The sequence below is a fragment of the Ambystoma mexicanum genome, chromosome 1p, assembly GCF_040938575.1.
Source record: "Ambystoma mexicanum isolate Mex_15411 chromosome 1p, UKY_AmexF1_1, whole genome shotgun sequence".
NCBI classification, from domain to species: Eukaryota; Metazoa; Chordata; class Amphibia; order Caudata; family Ambystomatidae; genus Ambystoma; species Ambystoma mexicanum.
The window spans coordinates 353,477,666-353,496,832 of NC_090921.1; the positions used below are offsets into that span (position 1 = coordinate 353,477,666).

Below are 19,167 nucleotides of genomic sequence, written 5' to 3' on the forward strand. Positions count from 1 at the left end.
GAGACAGTGAGATTCTGGGGGAAGGAGGGAAAAGGAAGAATATCTCTGAGGAGGTGCAGCTGGTAGTGTGACTTCTTAGAGACGTCAAAGATGTGAGGGGAGAAAGAGAGTGTGGATTCGAAGATTACCCCCAGGTTCTTAGCCTTGCAGGTGGGAGCAGGAAGAGGGCCAACAGAGGCTGTCCAGAGAGCTACAGGAAAGGAGGGAGTGGGTGTGCCAATGAGGAGAATCTCAGTCTTACTGGCTTTAAGGCAGAGGTCATTGGCGGCACACCACTCCTGGATAGCAGACAGACAGTCAGAGATGAGGGATGGGGAAGAGGTGGCCGAAGGTATCCTGAAAATGAGCTGAGTGGCATCCGCATAGCACTGAAAGTTGGGGCAGAGAGCGGTTATGCGGTGGGCAAGGAGTGGGAGGTATTGGTTGAACAGCCAGGGAGAGAGGTTAGAGCCCTGGGGGACACTACAGGTAGAGAAAAAGATAGCAGAGAGGAAGGACCCAGGTTGGATCTGGGAGGGTCGGTCAGAGAGGAAGGAAGTCAGCCACGCCAGGGCCTGACCAGTGATACCTAGGATGGCATGGTTGACAGTGTCAAAGGCAGAAGAGAGATCAAGCAAGATGAGGACACAGGCGTGTTAGAATCAAGGTTTGAGAGCAGGTCTTCATGGATGTTCAGGAAAGCAGTTTCCATGCTTCTGGCAGCTCTGAAGCCAGACTGATGGTCATGAAGACAACCAACAGATACAGTGTGGAGATTAAGCTGGGAGATGGCCAGTTTCTCCAGGAGCGTGCCCAGGAAGGGAGTGATGGAGATTGGGTGTTATTTGGCCGGGCTGGAGGGATTGGCAGAGGGTTTCTTAAGAAGAGGGTGCACAAGGGAGTCCTTCAGGGGGGATGGGAAGACTCCAGTGGCGAAGGAGTGGTTGCAGAAGTCAACAAGTGCATGAGCCAGGGTGTCAATGTGGGCCTTGATGGTTTTAGAGGAACAGGGGTGAATGTGTTTTGATGAGACTTTCATAGATCAGACTTGTCTAGAAACCTCATCTGTGGAGACCAGGGGAAAGGCAGAGAAGGAGGGAGGAGGGGTGGCTGCAGAAGGGCCAGAGGAAGAGCAGGGAGTATAGGGAGGGATGGGAGAGGAGGAGAGTGAGGACAGGATGTCCTGAGTTTTAGAGATGAAGTGAGAAGCCAGTGCCGTGCAGAGGGCCTGGGAAGGGACAGGAGAGGTAGAGACTGTGTCAGGATTGGCCAGTTCCTTGCAGATTTTAAGGAGTTCAGCCGAGTTATTAGATGCCACTGAGACGCGGGCTTGGATATAAGCTCTCTTCTTGGTGAGGACAGAGAGCCGGTATTGCCTTTGGAGCTGGCGGCAGGCCAGTTTGTCAGAGGATGTACAAGGAGCACGCCATTTCCTCTCGGCCACCCTGCACTTGTGTTTAAGGGTGACGAAGTCTGAGTCGTACCAGGAGTTGCACTTGGCTTTGGGCTTCAGGCCGATCCTCATGACAGGGGCAAGGATATAAAGAGTATCAGATATAGCAGAGTGGAGCGTGGAGAGGGCTGTGTCAGGGTGAGAATCAGCCAAAGGGGGGGGGTGCGAGAAAGTGGCTGCAAAAGCCTCAACTGATACGCGCTTCATGAATCAGATGTCCGAGAAGGTGGGTGGAAGTGATGGAAGTGGCTTGGCCTGTGGGTTAGAGAGGGTGAGATGGGAGGAAAGGAGAAAGTGATCACTCCAGGAGAGAGGAGTGGTGAGAGGTACAGAAAGGGGAAGGTCTGAAGAGATCAGAACATCCAGAGTGTGCCCTGCAGAGTGAGTCAGGCCAGAGGGGAGAATATTGAGTGAGACAGAGTCGCAGAGGTCGTGAAAGTCCAGAGGGAGGACAGGAGGCATCCAGTTGGATGTTGAAGAAGGAGGAGTTGAGTGGTCGAGGCCAGGCGTGACGAGGAGCGGTCCGCCCACTCAGAGAGGAAGGAGGAAATCGTCTAGGTGGCCGATACATAGTAGCCAAAGTAAGGGAATGGCTAGGGGAGAGAGAGAGCCTGCAGACGAGGCATTCAAAAGAGGAGTAGGCCTGCGTAGGGATGACAGAGGCAGGAATCCACTCGGGGAAGATCAGGGCTACACCTCCTCCGGAGCGGTTGGACCTGGGCACAGAGAGGATCTTGTAGCTGTCAGGGAAGAGCGTGTCAAAGCTTTTGACGTAGCTGGCCGTGAACCATGCCTCGGTGAGACCGAGGACATTGGCGTCAAGTTCTTCCAGAAGGCGGCAGATGTCGGTGGAGTGTTTGACAGCTGATCGAGAGTTAAGAGTGGCTATGTGGAGAAGGTTGCCATCCTTGAAGGACTTACCGGGAGGGGTACAGATCATTGGTACGCCCTGCGGAGGTGTGGAAGGAGCCTGAAGGGGGGCAGAGAGGGAATGAGAGGGCAAGGTAGCCGAGGAGGAGGCAGCAGTGGGAGGCAAGGAGGCTGTTGAGGGGGGAGAGAGGACAGCAGGAGAAGAAAGGAAATTGATGAGGCACGGGAAGCGTCTATGGTGAAGGTTGGCCTGAAGGCCTTGGACCAGGACGGTCCCATTAGAATAAACATTAATGATGACCTTGGAGGAATGGAAGGAGGCCAGCAGGGCATCCCACTGGGTGGCACCATTAATGGAAGAAGAAGAGAAAGGAGAGAGCACAGAGACCATATGTAGGGTCCATAGGTCTGCCGAGGGAACGGCAAAGAGGATGTCAGTGAGAGTTTCCTTGGAGGATGCACTGGTATAGGTGTCAGCGATAGGGAGGCCTGGGTTGGAGACCAGGATATCCTTTTTAAACTTCATCCTACCAGATTTCGTGAGGAGGGCAGGATAGTCAATAGAGAAGCAGTTAGAAAAGATGGGAGAGACAGAGCACCATAGAGTAGGAGGGGAGAGGAGAGGGTGAAATGGGGAGGGGAACACTAGGGAACGACACCGGGCAGGTTGCAGGCAGACGAGACAGCGAGAGCCAAGAGGGTTGAGCAATAGGACAAGACAACAACACTCAGGATTAAAGAACTATCCAAGTGCACGTTTAAAACAGGGGGAAAAAAACACCAAGGTTTGAGAATCCTGAACAGAGGGAGAAAAGCCTAGGTTTCAAAATGCAATTTTAAGTACTGTTACAGTGCAAATTAACAACAGGAGGAAAACCACCTACGTTTGAGAATCCTGAATAGAGGGAGAAAGGCCTAGGTTTCACAATGCAATTTTAAGTACTGATGCAGTGCAAATTAAACTACAGGGGAGAAAAAACACCTGTAGGTGGAAGGGGGTAGAGCAGGGAAGTCAGAGGGATGGTGACTGGCAACTGGTGTCCCCTGCGGACACCTGCAGACACAGCCAGGAGCCACCTAAATGGGAGCCACCCTTTGCCTAGGGGCCCTTAGCCGTGGGGGCTGCTGGGCAGGGGGCTGCCCAGAGAGGGCTCCTAAGAGGGCCCAACGGGCTAATGGGAGGTGCTGGGCGGGATGGGAGGCGGGTGGAGAGGAGACTGGGTGAACAGGATTGGAGGGGGCTGAAAGGGGAAAGGGCGAAGGAATCAAGCAAACAAGGAAGGAAGGAAGGGAGGAACACAGCGGGATGAGGAGGCACCTACCGCACGGCCACGGGCCGAGGTGAAGAAGGCAAGAGTCAGGCCCCACGAGCGGTGCTACGGTGCTGCAGTGTTGCATGTGTAGTGATCACATCGGTGTTAGTAGCAGCAATGTGTGTATCACTTGCTGATGAGCCGATTCACAGCTACTCCATTCTAGCACTGCCCCACTGTGTGCTGTGATGTTGCTATTAACATCATGCAGTCTATGGAGCAGACTAGCCTGTAAAGACTTTAAACGCTATGTACACACTAAGGGGTGGTTAGGCCAGTGTATCCTTGTAAAAGTGATCCTGAAATCCTTTACTACTAGCGTTCAAGTCATCTTCCATAAGTGACTACAGATACAGCATTTTGGATATTGTTTTGATTTGCGCATTTTGGGCCTAGTTTGTATGTGTTTTCAAAATGCGCAAATTATATGATAATGTACCTTATGGGGGATCTTGAGAAATTGCTCACTTACAGCGAGTATAATTACTCTATTGGTCTGCAATCTGTGGTCTTCCAGATGTTTTAGGCTATAAGTTAGCACCCAAAAAAGCACGAAAATGCATCACAAAAGCCTAATTGTTGTCTGTGTTCCTTTGCAGTACATGCCTTTCATGGTCCTGGAAATCTTCGAGCAATATCCCGGAGTGCCGGGAGTTTTTCTGGCCTGCGCCTACAGTGGCACCTTAAGGTATTGAATTTGTTTCTCTCCTTGACAGTTCAAAAAGCTTTCCGACGTATCTTACACTAGACATTACACACATTTTTGTAAAACATCAAGGAATGCATAGCAGACTAAGCAGCAGAGGACAGCACACCGCAAACGACCCAAGAGCCCAGCAAGGCCAGTCTCCCGCTGTCATCAGCCTGATAGGGCAGGCTTGGATGGCTCCAGAAGAAAAGCCCATCCACAATATTGGAAGGGATTTATCCCAACATTTCATCTTTGTTCCTAGTGGGCCCATTTTCAAGCACTACCTGAATTGGAGCTGCTTGGGACAGCGCCCCAATGAATGTTGCAGGAGCTGGAACAATCACTCACGCGTATTCAACCTGAACTTCCAGCCTCAGTTGACACCCCTTGCAATAGAGCTAAATGTGTTGTTAGTATGGCCTATAATGGTGCCCGTTATTTTCTAGTGGGGCACTAGAAGGCTGCACAGAACAGCATTAATATACTCTCCTGATGCTTACCGACCCACCAACACCATGAAAAGCATAAGGGGATCATAATGCCTCTGTAGTAATCACTCTAAGAAGGCCAGGTTCAGGCAGAACAAACTTCCACCATCCAGACAGGTAATTAATGTTGTTTCAAATGTCCTCCAATGGTGCCTGACTGATTGGAAACCTTGGCATAATTCTAGCCTTCAAATAGCATCTAACAGTTCATTTAACTCTTTAGGCACTTGTGGTAAGAGCTGCACTGGAACAGATGATCTCGGCCTGGAGTTTAGTGAATTTCTCGGCCTGGGATTTAGAGAATGCAAAATACTCGAAAGCCATCTTAAAATATTTTTCAACCAGAAGCACATCACAATCACTGTTTGGTAACACAAACTCTCCTCGCTTTTTATGACATCAATAAGAGTATGAGCCCTCTTCAGCCCTTACAATGACCTAGCGCATGAAGTAGGAGTCAAAGCATGTATCAAATCATGCCAAGTCACCCAGATTCAACCTCTTCTTCCAACGTTGTATCACTTATTTATTTTTGTTGGGCATTTAAGTGCTGTACAACAAAGAGATTATAGGAAAATCGGTAAGAGGGCACAGGTTACAGCAACACAAAATTAATTACAAATTACGCAATATGAAATTAATCAGATTAAGCAACAGTGGACAGAATTAAGTAATGGTGGCATTGGCAGGTGGGTCAGCTCTGGGGTGTCTACAGAGCGTGAAGATGGTGCTCCTTGACAAGAATGATATTGAGCTCCTTTTCTGGATTACACGAGGGTGGGTGAGTGTCTAACATTGATGGGTATGGGTTCCTCAGCCTTTGGGCACAGATTGAGAACATGAACCCTTTTTCTCTCTGCTTGCAATTTTGCAGCTCTAATCTGACCAAGTCCTGGCTTCTAGTGGAGCCTTGGCCCCCGTAGATGGTGTCCTTGTTGCCTAGGTAGAATGGTGCATGTAAAGTGAAAGATTTTTTAATTGAGGCAGTGGGTCCTGGTGGTGGGGAGATGTGACGCTTCTCATTGGTGCCAGGGTGAAGGTCGGTAGGCCGGTGAATAGGGCATTTCTACTGTCCAGGTGACAAAGGATGAGGGCTTTGACTGTGGATCTGATGTTATTGTCTTGAAGGAAAGACTTGATTTTCCACAAAAGAGATATTTGGAGCTTAGCTGTCTGTTTTGTCTTTACTATGTGCATTTTGAAGGAGAGATGGCTGGCAATGTGGAATCCCAGGGACTTGGCTTCGGTGTCAGAAGTTGGGTGCAGCCTGTTAGGCTCATGGCGGACAGCAAGGTCTAGCTCTGGATATGGGTGTGTTCAGTGTTAATGGAGAGGAGGAGAATGTATTTCTTTGTGGGATTGAGAATGAGGTATGCACTAGACCATCCAGGTTTGTTTCAAGGAGAGGCAGGCCCTGAGCGCGTAGATATATTTGAGGCAAGAGACTTTGAGAGTATGTCTGCACACTGCCGGATGTAGATGTTGTGGCTGGGAAGGAGGAACCCAAATATGCCATGTAGAGGTTGAAAATCCAAGGTTGAGAGGATGGATCCTTGTTGGACTCCACAGGAGACAGACAGGAGAGGGTGAACTGGAGGTGTCCATCTGGACAAACTGAATTCCATGTTGTCCTGTTGCACGCTGGGTTTGCTGAAGCCTATGCTCCCAGGCCCTGATTTTCCACTGCAAAGAGGCACGGTCTACAGCCGGCTCCAACCCCGGTCCCTCCCCTAATGTGGGGACACCCTCACCACCTCTGTTCTGTTCTTGCTTCCTCTGCATACACATCCTACATTTACTTGCAGTACCAACCTCCACACCCTACTCACTGGGTAATGCCCAATTAGAACATGCATTATATCCTGACAGGCCACAATTCTGGAAAGGCAACCTGGGAATATTAGACTGGTGGTGTGTATTGCGTAGTGCCACAGGAAGAACCTATTAATACTGCAAGAGCGGAAGTGGGACAATATATCTTTTAATGTGCATGAATAACTAGGTATAAAGAAATATTTAGAACTAAACGATTTCCATTTGAAAGTACAAACAAATTTTTATTCGCTTTTAAAATACGCCCATTCGGAATGGGACTTACTTTTTTACTCCCCCAAAAATATTTTCAATAGGGAGTAAAATGCTCCCACTACAACATTTTATCTGGATCACTGGTCTTATTGTGCATATTGGGCTTTTTATATGCCCAGTCACTAAGGCACCGACATCTTTACATTATCCTATAAGTATAGGGTTTTTAAGATGGAAATAAACACACGCGCAAAACACTCACTCTTCACTGGAGTTAGTCACATTCTGAGTTCAGAAAAATAACTGTTATTCATCTGTTGCCATGCCAACTAGCAGAGGGAAGAATGGGAGGAAATACGAAGTTGGATACACATCATCACCCACCTAAAAACAGTCTGCTCCTTTAAACTACCTCGCACTTTCGCCTCACAGAAAACTCCTGCTGTCTTGTCCTGTCACAAGTCCTCCCAGTCATTGGTTCAGTGTCAGTCATGCAGTCAATATGATGGAGTTACTTTATTCCTGCTTCCCTGGAGATACCATGTCGGCTCATACCGCCAACATCACAGTGCAGCGCCACCCCACCAATGAAAAATATGCATGACGTCTTACCAAGAACTTAGCCCTTTAGATCCCAGGAAACATGTTTCTATCTACTAGCCAGTTAAAAAGGTAAATAAGCATTATGAGCCTAATCTATTACATGGGGTGTACGCGTAGAAAACAAAATGGATGATAATTTGCTTCTACAGGTTGAGCCGAGGTTGGCTTTTTTCTGGGTTTCAAAAACAGCTAGAAACTGATTTCTGTACAAGAAATGGTAGGCAGAGGTAGAGGTACTGCTGACTAGAGAGTCAAGAAAGGTAGTATATTGCCTTTCAAGTAAATACTTTGAATTAAGGCAACCTTTTTGGCTGTTTGCAAAATTGGTCCTCAAGCAAGACAATTATGACTCACTGCCAGAGAGGGGATCCCAGATGGACTCTTCACGTAGTAAACCTAACCATTTTACAGGGTGGGCTAAGACGGGGCATCAAAATGGCACTCCCACTGAGGCACCATAAACAATTGACGGATGGCCTGCTTTATGAGAAGGCAATCATGTTATCAGGTATTAGTATTCCAAAAAAACAATGTTTATTGATTTTCATTGAAGGAAACGCAACACAACAAAAGAATGACAATGATATCAAGAGATCCCACCTCCCTCCAGCATCCGATAACAAACTTGGCAGCAATGTGCTCACAGCCTGGACACTGCATAAATTAAAACGTAAGAGACCCACCATGACACAGTTGTCCATCTCATAATTTTGATGATTTATATTACATTTTCAAATATGTTCAGATTTTATGGACACCAGAACACACTCTAGAGCTAGATTCTGCTCCAACTAGGATACCCTGGCCTGTACGGGCCGGAAGGGCCACATCATACTGCCTCCTTATCGCACAAATTCTTCTATTACTGTCAAGGAGCCGATTGTCACCCACACCGCGGTGAAAGACGCCAACGCAGTAATCGTGTGACACTATCTGCCATGGGTAAGACTTTACATGCAACGCTGATTGTCTTTTGCCCGCATTACCCACTGTCCCATAGGCTGGCTAATAACCGTGCTGATGTAATATTGAGGCCATTTCCCTATTTCTGCTGGTCTTGAAATAACTGTACATAGAAGGTTTCATTTTCTACTCAACTTGAGTACACGTACTGTACCCGTGGCATCTAAGTATTTTAACGCTAAGGAATTGCAGGGCTAATGTATTTTATACCGGCTCCATAAGATTTAGGGTGTTTAGAACGGCCGCGCCTCGCACTGTACTGCATGTTACTGTACTGCATATTACTACTTCGCTCTCCACCAACAACCAAGGTTGTACCACACCCTCGTTTCCTATTGCCCCGGAACGTTTCAAAATGCATACTGATTGCCCAATATTGCTTTATTCCTAGTTTTGATCTATAGATGAGCACTCTAGAACTGCCCATTGTTTTTTTTTATAGTTTCTATACTGATACTATTATACCACCTCACAATGCTATCCCCATTCTTGCATTAAAGCCTTGATGAATGCAGTATTGAATGTTAACTTAGCCAGCGTTGAAACCTGAACTATCAGACTACCACACTTAGACAAAGTTGCTTCCATTACACTCAAATCATGTACTTGAAAGCTTCATGGATCTCAGCCATAACTCTTGCTGCCTGTGCCTTTTGCTTGCAACCGCAAAATAATCCTGCTGCTAACTTTTTGACTCTACCCTTGTTGCTCACGGCCGATAACACAACGACTGCCAGAATGGCTTAACCCCATTCTTACCAGATCTCGACCTCTACCTCGCTTTGATCAGATCAGACCCATGGATTTCTTACTTCCATTGTTTTCTACATTGGAGAAACCCAAATCAGCAGTAAAAAATGACACTCCACCAATGTACTCTATGACCCCTTCCCAGTGGATTCATCGCTTTGCTAACAGACCCAAGCTCAATCAACCCTGCCCTACAGTATCAGAAATCAGAGGCTGGGATCCAGGATTAAATACTCTCCACTACCCACCCCGCCTGTAAATAACTTATTGAATGTACAAACATCCCTTAAAACGACCTCTCAAGTCAAACTTAAACCTAAGACCATTGAAAAAACCAAACCTAAAACAGACACTCTCATCCAGGGTATACCTAAATCACAACCTACTCCTCCTGACCTACAGACTAAGACTAAGAAATTGGCTATGATTAAGGGGCACTTATCAATGCCAGATCATTGGTTGCCCATGCTACTGATATCGCTGACCTTCTAGCCAAGACCTGGCTTCACCCAGCAGCTGGACCCACCTTATCCTTAGTGATTCCCGAGAACTACTCTATACTCAGACTAGATAGAGAAACCTCTAGAGGAGGAGGCATTGTCTTTGTCGCCAAAATTAATCTAGGCTTAAGGATCACCCAACATCCACTGTTCCTATCAGGTGAACTCTTGTCAGTAAAACTCCCATTAACTGCTTCTCGTACTATTACTATGCACCTAGTCTATAGACCACCTGGCCCCATCTCCACGTTTGATGAAGAAATCAATGCCTTACTCACCACTGTGGGCTACATTGACCCACTAAACAGAATTTCTCCATAACCAAGCTGCGCTTCAGTAGAAACAGCAAAATGGCTTGCTGGCTCCAGTGAGCACCATTACACCAAAACTGCATTTTACAGCAACAAAAAGATGGCTGCAATGTTTTGCCAAGCGCCATTGGGCAAGATGGAACAGGAAGCACCCCGATAAAGGCTACTAGGGTGTGTTCTTGCTCGTCTTAAAGAAATTGAGTGAAAAAGCAACGCTGCTTTGCTGCAAGCCCAAAATTCCCATTGAAAAAGGGAATATGTCACCTCTGAAATGATGCCGCTCTGATGCTATTTTTCCCTGTTTTCACCAAACTGATTTAATCAAAAAGACCCTGTCACGCCCAGCCATATTCACATTGTGCCCCATCAGAAAAGAGCCTTATTCCTGAATCACAGGCTGTGCCAGCCAAATATGAGAAAATCAACAAAAGCTTTCCTTCAGCTACACGGGAAACGCTTAAATTGTGCTACACAATGTCAAATATCACTGTTTAAAAAGAAAATCAGAGCTTTCTGTGCACATGTCAATTTCATGGAGACCTTTGCTTGGTACAGACTGTTGTCAAAAACAAGCTGTCTAATAGCTACAGAACCATATTGGAAAGGCAGATGCAAAAACCGAATTTGAAAAAATATGCCTGCTTTCACCACATGTGTCAAAATCGGCCTTTGAAAATGAATGACGAAAATGCCTGTTGGAAGGTACTATGTTGAACAAAAACTTCTTTCTGCCTAGCAATGTGAAAGGGGTTTGTGCTGTGAAAATACATGTATGGGATGGTTCTGTTCAGAAGGTTTTCTTCCAATTCAGAGCAAAAATAAATAAAATTAAATCGAACTGCAGTGGATGCATGGGGGGATGTCAGCCCAAAAAACAGGTTTCTGCTGAGAGGATACCAGAAACAAAAGGCCCCTCGCAGTAGATACTGGCACACAAGTGATAATTGCTACTTGGGCCAGACTTTGGTCTGGGCTGAGCCCTCTGACAATAAAACTTCTAGGACACCAAAGTGCGAAGTGAAATATAACACCTATTCGTGACTTCCACCAGAAGCTTCAAGGGATATCACTGTGACAACCCTGGGGTGAGGGGGTAGCCTTGGAAAGGCATGCCCATACATGGAGAACAATACTGACATTTGCCTCCAAATTAATAAAAATGTTAAGACTTTCATCTTTGCCACAGGACTTTGCAAAAATGTAAAAATGTAGCAGTTAAAATGTGATTTTGTGGACTTTAATTTAAGACATTGTAGCTTCCCCTGCCACCTTGGGAATAGAAATGGCAGAGAATTGGGTATTATAAGGAAAGTATCCATGATGCCATTGCAAATTGTAATACTTACATGCCTAATGATAGTCCACACCCATGGATAAATGTATAGAATTTTAAGTAATATAATTCTCACTGAAAAGCACGAAAAACTGGTAGATGTGCGAAACAATGTCTCACAGATGGCTGAGTTGGACTGGAATGGTCTGCATAAAATATGTAACCTGTTTATGTAATTTGCTAAGCTACTTCAATTGTATAAATGTACCATTTGTGGCAAAATCGGATTTTAGCTAAAGTAACTGTGGGAGGTTTTGAACATAATAAAACTTGCATCATAAATCTGGCATCCTGCCCTTGAAATCCAACCAGCTGAGAGCGAGGCAGGGACTAGCACCCCTGACTAGTCCAGTGGTTTAGAGGTGTGTTTAGCTAAGCCTGCCCAGCCATATACTTCTATGATGTCACTATGCATTATAAATAAGAGTACATGACAGGACTCTAGACAGACACTCGCTCCCGTATTTCCTGCGCCCGTGTTCATGATCTCCATTCATCTTGCTGATTTCAGATTTTCCCTACAAGGCCAAAGCATTGCTGACCCTACTCCAGAGCCCACTGCAAAGCCCAAGCATAGCTGATTCCTACTCCAGCAAGGCCATTGATCCAGAAAACCCCCACTAATAACCCATTAACAAAAAGGGAAAAGTGGTGGTACCTTTTGCATCCTGAAATCAGACCGGCTTGCGGCCCACTAACTGCATGCCCGCTGCAATCGTGCCATCCAGCTGTCCATAGCGTCCGGTCACCAGACCTTGCCCAGCTGTCTTTTGTCAGGAGAGTCTGCTACCTGGTGACCCGAGCCCTGAAGACCAGAACCTGTTGGCTGTCCAAAAATCCCAAAAACTAAAAAGTGAACTGTGAGTATAATCCCCACCCCAAATAAATACATAGCTTACAATGCCTTGCCTTTGTCCTTATCCCATTCTCTAAGCAGTCATATTTATACCCTGCTAATTTGTTGAAACTGTTAGAATAATCTGTGTACCTGTCCTTGACTTTCTAAAGTGCTACAGCCATTTCTTTATTAATTTTGCTTTGTGTAGATCCTAAGCCCTTAGTCATATTTGAAGTGGTTTGCGCTTAGGGTTGGACGCTGGGGTGATAAGGCAGAAGTTGTGAATCAACCCTGGATCTTACTGCGTCCCTCTTTGGCGGCGTAGTCTGAATAGTCTAATTTAAAGTAAACCTGTTCTTGTCTCAACTGAAAACTGTCTCAAGCCTATTTCACGGCTTCATTTTACTAAACTTGACACTTTTCCTATCTTGCATATTTCATCCATTTTTTAGCTAGAGACCTCTTTTCACTTTTGTCTTGTCTCTGTGATAAATATCTTTCCCGCAGCCTACAAACCACACTCCAAATCAGAGTATTTCACCAGTTTTTATTAAAAATCATTTTGGTAATATAAAGCGGAAATTGAGAAAATTGAAAGTTTTCGAACATTTCATTTGGCTGCAGCCTGCTCTAAACGTTGCACTCATTTTCGAATTGTATGCCTTTTGCAGATCCATTGCCTTGTGATTGCCACTGATATAACATAAATGCTATTCTGATAAAACATATGTATATTATAATTTAACAACACATTAATTAATTATTTGTACAATTTGAGTGTTATTTTAGGCCTTTGCTAAGGGTTTAAAGTCTGTTTTTGCTTCTTATTCTGTGAGGGAAGGTTGGATTTTAATTCTGTTTTCTGCCTCTCATCCCGGACTACCTTTCTATCCACTCAGAATTTTATTATTTGTGGGTTGAGGGAAAATTGCAGGGGGAAACCTTAACTTGGGTGCTACCTATCCTAATCCCAAAAGTGTTCCTATTCACGTGTGCTTTGTATATGATCTTGGAGAAGGTTAATCAAGTGCATTGCTTCCATTTTCCTTGTAAATATCACCCCATTTGTGATTGCTGCCCCATATTAAAAATGGTATGATTTCTTTTGAATTTTAAAAATAAATAAATATTTTATTTTCACCAACCGGCCTGGTTCATGGTCCATTGTGACCCGAGGTATTCGAAAAAGGGGGTGTGATACGAGTTGCGTACCATCTCAAATTGAATTTGCATTAAATAAAGAGAAAGGCATTTCAATTGAGCGCTACATCCTAAGCTGAGACCAAGGTGTGTGAAATCCTTAACAAATCTGGGGGCTCATAGCCGGGATTGAGTTTGGTTGCCACCCTTGGCAGTCTAGCACAGCAGACTAACCTGCAAGGTAGTGATGCTTTGTGCAGTTGGAATACTGTGTTACATTGCCTCCCCAAAACAAATACTCTAAGTACCAGGCCTGTGTATAAAAGTAAAACTAAATCAATGCCAAGATAGACAGAAAGCAACAGAATACAGGTTACCCGTACATAAATAAATTAATTAATTAATAAAGAAAGAACACTTTCCAAAATGACTGTTGCAGTAGAGATAAATATGGCTAGGGAGCACCTTCTGCACAAGTTATTTGTCAGAGGTGAATGGCTGGAACAAGATGAAAAAGTCTGGCTTTAAGAAATAACACAACATGTCCCCGTCATGAACCTGGATATGTGCCAGGACGGTGGCCTATTACACCAAGCTTAGAGTGAATTATATATGACCCCAAAAATTAAAGAGGAGCAAATCAAAATTGTCACAATCGCAATCACAAACAGGTGGTGGCCAGGGAGTTAATCCCACCAATGGGACCCCTAACTCCCCTGATTATAAATGTCCCAGATACAAGGGCAACCAACCAATCTTGGGGTATGTATGGACTCCCCTAGCCCAAGGGGGGTGATCCAATCATGTAAATGCCGCCCCAGGAAACTTCCCTCCTAACTCCGCGACTCAAAGGGCCTGTCTGCATCTGCCTTGATCATTCCAACAGCCATCCTGGGCTGGCCAGGAGCCCCCCATCTCGTGGCACTATCAGGAGGTACGTGCGCACATCCGTGCTACTTGCTATCTGCGGGTGCATCCGAGCACCAGCACTCGAAGTAAGGCACTAATGCCCCTCTACTTCGTTTCACTTTCTTCACCGACATGCTACTGGCCGCATCTTCAAGGCAACGGTATCAGCAATTTGAAGATGGCCGCCACGTTGTCTACGAAGAGCACCTGAGCCTGTTCCCCGTGCCGAACAGCTGATTGGCCGCAAGCCAACACTTACCCCCGCATCGTAGACCGGAGGCGGAAGCCAGCCGCTCCTATCTAAGGGCCGCGACTCAAAGGGCCTGTCTGCGTCTGTCCGCGGCCGTACGCACCGTCGGCCAGACTCCCTGCCCGATTCCAGTTCACGAATCCATGTAAGAACATTGCCCCCTTTTCACTAAATAGTTAACCGTTTCAGACAGTGATACAAACTCCCCACCACTTCCTGGAACCAGATTTCCAAACACTCGCACTCCTCTATATTCTCTGCTCATTGCCCTGATCTATCACCAATTTTGAACACCTTACCTGATCTACTTGCCGCAACAAAGCCGCTAACTCCACTGTTATTAATGGTAAAGAAAGCCTTCTCTGGCTTGTACGAACATGTGGTACTATAGTCACGGCGAACCGTCATTGACCTAGACTCTGCACGCATCGTATACCATCTAGTGTAACTGAATGTGATGGTAACACAGACAGACTATTGGGATGCACTAATTAGTTTAATATAATACGCAGACATCTATTCACACTGCTAATGTACTGTAAATGTAAATGCACCCTCTTGGCTATATTTGCACCGCCACATGTTTTGAATCAAGGTAGTTATATATGGTCTTGCTCGCCATGATACCATTGTACCATTAACGGCCCCTGGTGAAGCCTATTACCAACTGGCCTTTACTTGCGTCTATTCAGCCCAGAGATGCAGTGCTACTTAGTATCACCAGCCCAGACTGCTACAGCCTCACCATTTTGCCTACAGTTGCCTATGTTTGTGTCGAACGTGCTATAGGTACACATGGACAAACTGCTACTACCAAACTTAGGTGCCTCTTACTGTATGCATCTTAGTCGCTGCTGGGATTGTCAAATTTAGGTGCACTCTGATGTATGTATTTTAGTCGCTACTGGGATTGTCAAATTTAGGTGCACTCTGATGTCTGCATTTAAGTCGCTACTGGGATTGTCAAATTTAGGTGCACTCTGATGTATGCATTTTAGTCGCTTCTGGGACTGTCAAATTTAGGTGCACTCTGATGTATACATTTTAGTCGCTGCTGGGACTGTCAAATTTAGGTGCACTCTGATGTATGCATTTTAGTCGCTGCTGGGATTGTCTAAACCAGGTGTACTCTGCTGTATGCATCTTAGTCGCAGCTGGGATTGCCAAATTTAGATGTCCCTTTGTTATCTGTCTCCCCTTTGCTCTCTGTCTCCCAACATGTGCACTACTAAGACTCGCCTTATATACACATTATGTACCTTACTCTGGACTATTCTAACCATCACCATAACAATGGCCCATACCAATTCCACACCTTGCAACTTGCAAGAGAGAAACACGCGACTTAGAGCGAGACTGGCATGTCTCTATGACCTCAAAAACAAAAGAACTAGACCATTAGGTTCTACTTTAACTCTAACTGCTTCCGACCCGAACCCTTTTGCCTTAGCGGCAGAAAGGCGCCTTAAAACACAAACTGACCTCTTCCATAACCAGAAGAGGCCCAACACTCCCAATCCTAGACTCATCCAAGAAAAAACTACAACACCTACCTCATCAGGAGCCCTTATCAATGCGAGGTCCCTCATAGCACACAATACGGAAATCGCTGACATACTTGCCATGGATAACCTAGATCTCCTCGCAATCAGTGAGACCTGGCTCCACGATGCCGCAGGTCCTGCACTTATGATTGCCATACCAGACAATTACAACATACTAAGAGTCGATTGGCCCAACTCTAGGGGACGTGGCCTGGCCATCATTGCCAAAACCAAGTAAGCTGTAAGACTTACCCCTCACCCAGAAATTACATCTTGCGAACTTCTCTCTGCTAAAATACCCATCTCAAACAACAGTACACTTACTGCCCTCCTGGTGTATAGACCTCCAGGCCCACTAGGTAACTTTGAGGAAGACTTATCCAGCCTCCTCATTAACAACATCAAAGATTCCAACCAGCTCCTTCTATTAGGTGACTTTAATTTGGGATTTAATGATGATGAGGACAAACAGGCCTCACCCAAAAAGTTTTAGCCCTTACACATATAAAAGGACGGACGCGAGATTGGATAGCCAACCGAAACTGTGCCACTACCATTTCTAATATTCTACCACAAACCTGGACCGACCACCACCTCATCTGCTTCTCATCAACTGTAGAGCCTCCTAAACTAAATAATCCGGAAATAGTACCACCTAAGCCAACCAGAAGAAAAACAGAAATTAGGACTGAAAAATTACTCCCACTTCTCCTACCAGATCTCACAGCCTGCGATATTAACTCTGACCCTAATACGCTAGTTGAGACATTCAACAACGCTATGTCCAAAGCCTTGGACATAATTGCCTCTATCAAACTATGTAAAAGTAAACGAGAATCTCATCTCAACTCATGGTTCACCCCTCACCTCAAAGAACTACGAATCCAAAAACGTAAACTCCAAGCTATCTGGAGGCACACACCTTCAGTTGAGAATAAAACACTACTCGACAACCTTGCTAAAAAATATAATAAGGAAATAATCCAAACCAAAAAAAACACATTTAATGAGGGAATTAGCAAAGCTAACTCTAATTCCAAAGAACTCTTTTCCATCCTCCGGGAAATGGAAAACCCAATTGCCCCCACAGATAATGTCCCTAAGGACAAACAATGGTGCACCAGCATCCAAAATGCCTTAGCTAATAAAATCACAACCCTACAAACCAAAATTGCAAAGAAGAAAGCATCCCTGAGCCCCACAAGAACCCATACCACCCACTTGACTGACGCACCCAGAACAGTCACCCAAAGCAACTACAAACCATTCAGATTTACCAACATATCCATTTTGGAAACTGAAAAGGTGATATAATCCCTGAAACCTTCCAACTGCCAAGGTGACAGCTGCCCAGCAGAAGTCATTAAGGACGCAGCAAGAGATTTAGCACCCTTCATCTCGAAACTAATTAATGCCTCCTTTAGATCCAGCACTGTACCCACAAACCTCAAAGAATCCTGGGTACTGCCCCTCCATAAAAAACAGTCCCTCTATCCAGCTATCCCTACCAATTACAGGCCCATCACCATTGCCCATTTCTCCTCAAAATTATCGATAGAGTAGCCTACCTCCAGATCCAAAACAATCTGGAGACGAACCAACTACTAGGATCACGCCAATCTGGATTCAGACCATTACATGGTACTGAAACGGCCCTAATCGACCTTAAGACGCAAATCGATGAGTTGAAGGATAAAGGTAAAACAGCTATGCTCCTCCTCCTTGACTTATCGGCTGCCTTTGACCTGGTGGACCATGTAGCGTTATGCAACCACCTAGCGTCTGCCGCCTATTTCTCAAGTGAAGCTATAGCCTGGGTACAATCCTTCCTAGCCAACCATACGATGAGAGTGTTCTCCCCTTTAGCCTCAGGGGACCCAATACAAATCACCTGTGGTGTCCCACAAGGTTCATGTGTCTCCCCCACAATGTATAACATCTTCACTAAGCCACTCTTCGACAAACTGGACGGACTGGGAGTAACTTATACTTACTATGCGGACAACATGCAGATCCTCATACCACTATCTGGCAACGTTGTCAAAGACACAGCTTTAGTAAACAAGATTTACCTCCTCATTCAGGCCTCTGCCTGAATGATGACAAAACAGAGATACTGATCCTGGGTTCCGACTCTAACCTCAAAAAACTTAGCCCTAATTATCTCGCCTTCAACATAGATGGCAATATAATTAAAGTGGCAACCGAGGTAAAAACACTAGGTTTCTACCTCGACTCCACATTATCTCTCAAAAAACAAGTCTATTCTCTAGCTTCCTCCACAGCTTACACCTGCAAATTAATCAGAGCCTTCAGACCCTACCTTTCCAAAACCAATTGTATCACACTAGCCAATGCCTTAGTAATCTCTAAACTGGACTGCTGCAACGCCCTTTATGCGGGCGCCAGTAAAACTGTCATACACAAAATGCAAATACTGCAGAACAATGCTCTTAGAGCAGCCCTGGACATACCCCGCAGAGCACACATATCCAACATTAGGAAAGACCATCATTGGTTAAAAATCAGTAACAGAGTTCTCCTCAAGACGATATCTCTTACCCATAAAGGACTGACCAATACTGCGCCCCCTTATATCTCTTCCAGACTGACCAGAAAATCCTCTACTCACCACATTAGAGCCTCTAACCACCTCCTACTTGAAACTCCCAGGTTCAGACTTACTAAAGCGGGTGGAGCAAGCTTCCCTGTTAGAGCAGCCCGTGCCTGGAATGCACTCCCTACTGCACTGAGAGCCAACCTACCTTACACCAGATTTAGATGCAACGTGAAAAGATGGCTCTGGACTAATGACGACCTACAAACTGATCCCCTACGCTAGGCCCGGATCAATTATCACATATAATTACCATGAAACTTCTGAAACCAGACAATAGACTATCTCACTGCCCCTTGTAATGTGAGGGACCCACATCTTGTATTTTTTTGTATATTTGTATCGCAAATACGTTAATAACACATGTATTGCATCTTCTGTATGTATCCTCTGTATGTAACCTAAGCTTATGCATTCTTGTGACTGCTGCTCCTGGCTACCCCTGGGTTTGGAGCGCATTATCAAATAATAAACTAAACTAAACTAAACTAAACTAAACTAAACTTCCCTCGGGGGGGCAGTAATCCCCCAAATGCTGGGTTAAGTTTCTTTCCCCAGTACCCACAAAACCCCAACCTGCAGGACAA

At 45.5% G+C, this 19,167-nt stretch overlaps 1 protein-coding gene across 1 annotated transcript in view; it reads left to right on the forward strand.

The window, feature by feature from the left end:
- The window catches only part of LOC138482856 (sodium/iodide cotransporter-like), a 570,535-nt gene that overhangs the window by 255,614 nt on the left and 295,754 nt on the right, over window positions 1-19,167 (forward strand). The window contains exon 8 of the mRNA XM_069613845.1: window positions 4,215-4,303. Coding sequence (XP_069469946.1) covers window positions 4,215-4,303 — 89 coding nt within the window. The remainder of the gene's footprint in view (window positions 1-4,214; window positions 4,304-19,167) is intronic.